Source organism: Papaver somniferum, unplaced genomic scaffold (genome assembly GCF_003573695.1).
Source record: "Papaver somniferum cultivar HN1 unplaced genomic scaffold, ASM357369v1 unplaced-scaffold_41, whole genome shotgun sequence".
In the NCBI taxonomy this organism is placed as follows: domain Eukaryota; kingdom Viridiplantae; phylum Streptophyta; class Magnoliopsida; order Ranunculales; family Papaveraceae; genus Papaver; species Papaver somniferum.
The window spans coordinates 2,050,761-2,058,981 of NW_020646638.1; the positions used below are offsets into that span (position 1 = coordinate 2,050,761).

General features: G+C 36.9%; 1 protein-coding gene across 1 annotated transcript; it reads left to right on the forward strand.

The window, feature by feature from the left end:
• Nucleotides 1-1,198: 1,198 nt before the first annotated feature.
• LOC113342410 (pyruvate kinase isozyme A, chloroplastic-like) lies at nucleotides 1,199-7,931 on the forward strand. The gene is made up of 6 exons (XM_026586970.1): nucleotides 1,199-1,990; nucleotides 3,520-3,610; nucleotides 3,741-3,934; nucleotides 4,449-4,570; nucleotides 6,676-7,154; nucleotides 7,269-7,931. Exons 1-6 carry the CDS (start codon nucleotides 1,472-1,474, stop codon nucleotides 7,568-7,570), a joined length of 1,707 nt encoding a protein of 568 aa, XP_026442755.1. The 5' UTR covers nucleotides 1,199-1,471; the 3' UTR covers nucleotides 7,571-7,931.
• Nucleotides 7,932-8,221: the final 290 nt, after the last annotated feature.

An 8,221-nucleotide genomic window follows, 5' to 3' on the forward strand; every position in this document is an offset into this window, starting at 1 on the left:
TATTTTAGCTTGAGAAAATGAGGTTGCACAAAAACTCATCACATTACAACTGCAATGCTTTTTATATTGATGTTATTTCCAGATAGTATTTGGGTTAATTTGTTGTAATAATGCAGGTAAAATTATGAAGGAGAGTGCCAACAACTTATAATCTTCTTTCTAGAATCTTCGAGAATTCGACTACACTTCTGGTAGTCAGGTGGGGACTCCGAACCAACAACATCCAAAAGTTAAAACTAAATGTAATAGACTCCGAACCAACAACATCCAAAAGTTAGAACCAAAAGTAGTAACATTTCCATAACAACATATTTAATATGCAAAAAGGTCGAAGTAGAATGGAACTGCAAATCCATTCTGGAGGAGGTTATATGTATCACTTGATAGTGGAAAAGCTCTCATATCATTTTCATCATGGGAAGACAATGAAGTTGTGGACCAAATGACCACCAATGCCAGGATTTCATGACCATGTAGCGAAGCCAAATCATGTTCATGTTGTAGCTTGTAAAGTATCAAGATTATTTCGTAGCACATAACTTATGGATGACTGAAAGTTAGGTTTGTTTTAAAAGGGGAAGGATCCAATGACATAGTTTGAATGACATTATCATGACATGGTGACGCCATTTTTTACACAAAACTCAAATGACAATGAATTTGAAGATAATTTTTTCAGGACATGTTCCTCTTATAACACTCCAACCAAAAATGAATCCGTTCCTAGACTATAAGATTACCATCTACCATTTTCAAGGAGAATCATACCTCTACTTTTAATTTGCTTTATGCTGAAAGGACGTTATCTGATAATCATACACAAGAGCCTGTTCCTGTTGTGACAGTACAACAACACTCTTTTCTTTTCAGGGTTTTTATGTTTTTTCTGTTTTCTCTTTGCGTTGGTAGTATATCCAATCTTACGTTAAAAAAAAAAAAAAAAAAAAGAACTTTCTTACGGAGGAATCAAGTCGTAGTCAACGAGTGGTTCACCTCACAACTTCAATGAGCTCACAATTTTAGTCTCCAAGTGGGCAACACACAACACCTAATAACACCAACGAAATCTCTGCACTTCACTTGAACATCTAAGTGTCATCACCATCAACCAATCAACGGACCTACGTGGATACCCACATGACCGTTGTTATCCCTCCTTAAAACTCTCCATGTGAATACAACATTTCTCCTCAAGATTTACAGCCGGATCCAACGATCAATGAATGAGTATCTTTCTTCGGTACATATCCACAACCTTATTGGGCGACATCTCCTAAGCTCCGAAACTCCTCTTTGTTAAACCCGCCTCCCCCTCTCTCAACCTATAAATCTTCCATTTCCACGTTTTTCTCATCTTAGTTTTCATTTCCTCTGGATAATTACCTCAGATCCTCCATTGATTGTTCATTTCTGTTTGTAATTTGTTAATCTCCATCACCGGAGCTTCAAAACGAGGTAAAATTTCATTGATATGGCACAGTCTCTTCATTTCTTAACGCCCGCAACATCACCGACGCTCAAAACTCAAACATTCTCAAAATTTGTTCTATCTAAATCGAATCTATCAATTCGTCAAACTCGAAAACCATTATCAATATGCGCAGTTTCATCAGATCTTGAATCGAAATCAGTAACTACTAAGATATTGGGATCAGAAAATGGAAAAGGAGGAGTATTCGAGGTAGATGCGGTAACAGAAGTAGAATTGAAAGAGAATGGATTTCGTAGTACAAGAAGAACGAAATTGGTATGTACAATTGGACCAACTACTTGTGGATTTGAACAACTGGAGGCATTAGCTGTTGGTGGAATGAATGTAGCAAGAATTAATATGTGTCATGGTACTCGTGATTGGCATCGCGGCGTAATTCAAAGCGTCCGAAGATTAAATGAAGAGAAAGGTTATGCTGTTGCTATAATGATGGATACTGAAGGTAGTGAGATTCATATGGGTGATCTTGGTGGTTCTACTGCTTCAGCTAAAGCTGAGGTATATTCTTTCTTGATTTCAGTTCAATTATAAGTTGATTAGAATAAAATTTCTTCGATTTGGTTGAAATTATGTTTCAGTGTTCAGGTCGGTAAAGATTAGAGAATATTTAAAAAGTATGGATAATAAGTATAAGTGGTGTTAGGTGTTATTTTGTTTTTTTAGGAGATTCTCCTGTATGCGTTTGAACAATATGCTGTTTACTTGGACTAGGATTAGAGAGAGGTTTTTTTTTGGTCAGTCATTTTGTCTTCTGTTCTGTATTTGTGTTTCTTTTGCGCTTTGATTACAGTTCTGTGAATTTTGTTGGATCTGGTTTGTTTTTGTTTGTTTGCAAATCTAGTAGGAGATTGATTGAGAATTCAAAATTTTAAAGGAGAGAAATGATGGTGACTAATTTGTTTTTTATCAAACAAAATTTCTTTTAGGTCGATGAAAACTATGTTTAGACTAACTCCCGATTAAGTTATGAAGTTATTATCTTGTTCAGGAAAAGAGATAAGAATATAAAAGTTAACTTTTAGATATTATTTGCTGTTATTTGTGACTCATGTGTTGCATTTGTGAGATATTGTTTTCTCAGTTTGAACTAGTATTTGTTTAATTCTTGAGTGATGCTCTCTCGAATAATTCTACAGAACAGTTCTTTAGCTTATGAGCTGGAAAATGGCCAAACATATGTTTATTGCTATAGCTTGAGATTATGCATATTGGTTATAGTAGTATGATTTGAGGAATGTGCAACCGTTTGTGAATTATTATTTTCTCATTTTGAACTAATATTTGTTTAATTCTTGAGTGATGCTCTCTGGAATAATTATACAAACAGTTCTTTAGCTTTTCATGTGCATCAGCACTATCTTTTTGCATTCATCTGATTGGCTAGGGTGCTAAGTGGTCAATTCCTTGCCACTTTATGAGCTGGAAAATGGCAAAACATATGTTTATTGCTATAGCTTGAGATTATCCATATTGGTTATAGTAGTATGATTTGAGGAATGTGCCACCATGTAGATGTGTTATGAGGACTTGGATCAAATCTTGCTATCACAATTAGGAGTTGTGTATCACAGAGACAGTAAGAGTTTTTCATGACCCGTACTAGTGTCTCAGCATGGGGGTTATGAATGTGCTTGGAATTTCCTGTTAATAAAGACGAGCTTCTATACTCATAAACTTAGTTTAGAGTTTCCTAAAGCAGGTTTGTACTCATAATAGGGCTCAAGTGTTCAAGAAGTATAATTTTTGAAGTTTTTCTTTCCTTTTTTTTCATGAACTATTTTCCTATCTGTGTGCGTATTACTAAATGAGAGAGCATTCATATGTCTACAATCTCTTAAGCTTAGTTATCTGGTGATAATATTTAGCATATGGGTATGTATTTTTACTCTGAAGATGTGAAGAAATATGTGTGATAATTATGGGCATCAAATAATGGGTAAACTGAGCTTCCATGTGTCTGTTTAAGTACATAAATTTGGTGAATTTGTCGGTGTATCTTTCCAAGTAATTAACTAATTTTCATACAGGATGGTGAGATTTGGACTTTCAGCGTTCGTGCTTTTGACTCGCCTCTTCCAGAACATACCATAAGTGTGAATTATGAGGGTTTTGCTGAAGGTCTTAGTTTATAGTACTCTCATGCCTTTGTATTCAGAAGATTAACATTTTTAGATTCACTACTCTTTTTCACAAGTAAGAAAAAGAGCAGTTTAATTCAAAATTTCTAACTTTCTTGTATTTGATACAGATGTGAAGGTCGGTGATGAACTCCTTGTAGATGGGGGAATGGTAAGATTTGAAGTGACTGAGAAGCTTGGTCCAGACGTTAAGTGCCGATGCACTGATCCTGGTCTATTGCTACCAAGGGCAAACCTAACTTTCTGGAGGGATGGAAGTTTGGTTAGAGAACGTAACGCCATGCTCCCAACTATCTCCTCTAAGGTTAGTGCCCCTGCATCTCCACATTTGTAATTATCTAACAATAAACTCCTAAGTGCTCGTTTTCCCGAGTTTTACTATCAAGTTTCTACTTTTGTTCATTTAGGTTCTTTTCAATTTCATGCTTTAGTTAAAATTCTAAACGTAATCTTGTTCGCCCTTGCTATTTCTTTGTCTTCTATCCATTTCGTTGTTCTTTCAATACTCGATGCTGTGTCCTGAATAGAAGTTGAAATAAAATTTGGGCCGTGTCTTTGGTAATCTTCTAAGGAATGAATTTTATGCGCTGTGAGCTTGCGCACATTTTTGTTTGTGTCCTTGGTAGAAGTTTCAATCATGCTGTGTCGTTCTTTTGTGATCTTGTATGGAGTGTGTTTTGTGAGCAGTGAGCTTGCAGACATTTTGTCCAAGTTTTTCTGAACGGAGGCTCAGGTCCTGCCTTGCAAGGAGGATGGTAGATGTCTCGGTAACTTTTGCTCTTGACTTGATTTGTTTGTATTAACTGCCTTTTTTACAGGATTGGCTGGATATTGATTTTGGTATTGCTGAGGGTGTTGATTTTATCGCAATCTCTTTTGTCAAGTCCGCAGAAGTGATCAATCATCTTAAGAGTTACATTGCTGCCCGATCTCGTGACAGGTAACCAATTTCTTTTATGATCTCATTAGCCAAAAAATAAATTAAAAAAACCCACCCCATTTTAGCCATAAATTAAGGATTGCACATGTCTACAACAAAACCTGTTGCTTTTGATTGTATTAGGAGTTGAGTGCTTTGTGTGGATTTTATAAGCTGTGCACTGGGAAGGTTATGTTTGGCTAGCAGTCTTTCACGCCTTCTTTTATGTGATGTTTAGACTGAAGCAATGTTTGTGGAACAGCCATTATGGTGGCGGTTACTGTTTTTTAGGTGAAAAACTGTACCTGTGTAACTATGGCACAGACACTGGAGTTCATGTCCAGTACGGTACTCTTGACATGGCAGACACAATATAGATAAAGTAGACTAAGTAGTAGTTAAACTGTCCACTGAGTCACCATATAGAATTAAAAAATCTGAAGGAGATAGGTGGAGAAGGATTTGTATCTCAATTTGTGGTTCTAGTAAAGGTAGGGATCCTCATTGAAAATAAGAAAATGTCTAACTTTACTAAACTAGAAGGTATACGGCTAATATTCGAAGTCAAACTCCTAATTTAAAAAAAAATAATTATACATCGTATAATTTGTATTTTGGTAACTACGCCGTGTCTGGCCGTATTGACACGGACACGCGTGTCAATACATGCTCACACTGTATCATTTATTCAATTTTGGAGTGTTGTAGCTACACAGGTGAAATATAACACTCAGTAATGGCCATTATAATGAGAATAACGAAAATAACATCTGTCTTTTAAGATTCTATCGTGTTTTAACGTGACTGTTATGGCTTATAACGTTAATGACGTCCTACCGGTAAACTATTATAACGGTCATTTTAAAATTTTAGTCTGACTTGGTTACATCTTAAAGCTTATTTAGCATATAAACCAAGTTAAAGAAAGAAAACATACCATTGCCACAGCCCACACCCACAGTCTCACAGCTTTCTTCTTTCACTATGTGTTTGTCACTGGGTTATGAAACATAAGAAGGGTGAAACATACAAAACCAGAATAGACGGAGACGTATATCATCATGGTATGTACTTGAGGTCATCGTCTTTCTCATCCTCATAGGCTCTTGTACTTCCTGTGGCAATTGTATAGCATTAAGACCAAACCTAAAAGTCTGAGCTTCAGTACAATCTGATATGTTAAGGTTCATTTGTTTTGTCAGCATGTACATGCACACATCTACATGTTGTCAGAATCATAGGTACCTATTTTTTCTCAGGTGTTCCGCCTGTTGTCTGCTATATTACATTGAGCCCATCATAATGCTTCAAGTGGATTTCTTCCTACAAATCTTCTTCAATCAAATATGCATGTTTGGTAGGTTCTCACCTGTGGAACATGATGCTCCAAAAAAAAGTTGGGGCAGTGTCAGTAGGTATTGACACGCGTGTCCGTGTCAATATGGCCAGACCCCAGCGTATTTACAAAAAATAAAATAATTTTAATATATATATCTCCTAAAACAGAGGAGTTCAATATTGAATTTTAGTTTTCAAGATATATCTATTATTTATATTAGTGAGTTAGTTTATATTAGTAAAGTTGGACACTATTCTGTTATGTTGTCGTGTGCCGTACTGGACAGACGACACGGATTCCCTTGTGCATGTCGTTGTTACACAGGTTCTCAGTAACTCTTGCTGTGCAAATCCACCTGTTAAGTGCATTGGTCAACTTTTTTTTTTTTTTTTTTGGGTCAGAAGGAAATATAGCATACTAGTAGTTTGGACAATTTGATACTGATTGATAATTCTCTTGCACACATCCTCGGAAGCACATGGGGCTTCCTAGTGTTAATACAACTGTTATGTCTGCGTAGTGGTTGAACACTTCACAGGGGCAATATTTGGATCGCAATTATATGGATATCGTTCCCTTTGTGTAATTGAAATGTAGTGAGTCAGTCAGAGACTGCTGTTCAACAGTTGTCCCTTCTCATTTCCTGATTATGTTGATTTACTACTTCTTAGTGAAACTATCTTCTTAGCCTGCCATGACTTTTTATAGCGGGAAAAAGATTTTAAGTTTTCGATATACACTGCAAAGTTACACCCTAAGGTGGTAATGTCACAATTTTATTTTGCAGCGATATTGCTGTTATTGCAAAGATTGAGAGTGTCGACTCTTTGAAGAACCTGAAAGAGATAATTCAGGCATCAGATGGAGCCATGGTGGCAAGAGGGGATCTAGGGGCTCAGATCCCATTGGAGCAGGTCCCTTCGGCGCAGCAAAGGATTGTTCAGACATGCAGGCAGCTGAACAAGCCAGTCATTGTGGCATCACAGTTGCTTGAGTCTATGATAGAATACCCTACACCCACCAGAGCCGAAGTTGCTGATGTTTCTGAAGCAGTGAGGCAGCGTGCTGATGCTTTGATGCTTTCTGGGGAGTCTGCCATGGGTCAATTCCCAGATAAAGCATTGACTGTACTGAGAAGTGTCAGTTTGAGAATAGAGAAGTGGTGGAGGGAGGAAAAACGCCATGAAGCAATGGAGCTTCAGGACATTGCATCTTCATATTCAGACAGCATCTCTGAAGAGATCTGCAATTCTGCCGCCAAAATGGGTATGCACCACTCAAATCATGATTCTCCATCTTTTAAGGTCATGCACTGCTAGTTTTTTTTTTTTTTTGTTGTTGTTGTAATTTCTGATTAGGGTTAATGTTATGAACTTGCAGCCAACAACTTAGAGGTTGATGCACTTTTTGTTTACACGAAGACGGGCCACATGGCATCTCTCCTTTCACGTTGCCGACCTGACTGTCCAATCTTTGCATTCACAAATACAACATCTGTTAGAAGGCGTTTGAATCTGCAGTGGGGACTGATACCTTTCCGGTTAGATTTCTCTGACGACATGGAGAACAACCTGAACAAAACCTTCTCCTTACTCAAGGCAAGAGGAATGATTAAGTCTGGGGATCTGGTCATTGCTGTGTCTGATATGTTGCAATCCATTCAAGTGATGAATGTTCCATAAAGAAAATGTTTCATCAGTTGGTTGTAATTTTTGTCCCACTGTTTATGGTTTTAGTCTTGTGACGTTTCAATGATATGCTGACTGTTTTTGAATCGTTAAGGGTAGTTGTCTTAAAGTTTTTATTTTTTAGTTAGGCTTGCAGATTGAGAATCTACAGAAAAAGACTTCATATTGAGCTTAATCCATCCCCGGTGGGAGAGTATGCTTATCCTGGATCCTGATGGCTGAAGAAAGTTGGCTTTTCAGATTCTGTTAGTGTTAATTGAGCTTACCAAGTTTGCATCTGTACTGTCATATTTAGCAACTACAGTGGTTTCTTGTTTATATATTTGAGTAGAAAGCTTCAGTGCATTTAATTAAACGTTTTTCGGCAGATTAGGGAACCTGCTGGGAATCAAAACCAGAAGCCCAAACTATGTTCTATTGTTTTGTACAAATTAGTGTGGTGTAGGTTGAATTTTCAGCAGCAGAATGTAAGTTAGAGTTTACGCAGCAGAAAATGACGCGGTAGAAAAAAAAGTTTTATCATATTTTGTTGGATAAATTTGCATAATCTTCACCACTTAGTTTTACTATTTACCCAGTTGTATAAACTCTGGTACTATGGTGTGATACTGTATCCTTCCAGAAGTCTAGGAAACTTTAACTTCT

Excerpts from the sequence above, each read along its gene's own strand:
- LOC113342410 (XM_026586970.1), top strand. The coding sequence starts at position 1,472 with ATGGCACAGTCTCTTCATTTCTTAACGCCCGCAACATCACCGACGCTC. Across the intron at positions 1,991-3,519 it reads CTGCTTCAGCTAAAGCTGAG|GATGGTGAGATTTGGACTTT; the intron begins GTATATTCTTTC and ends ATTTTCATACAG. Across the intron at positions 3,935-4,448 it reads TCCCAACTATCTCCTCTAAG|GATTGGCTGGATATTGATTT; the intron begins GTTAGTGCCCCT and ends CCTTTTTTACAG.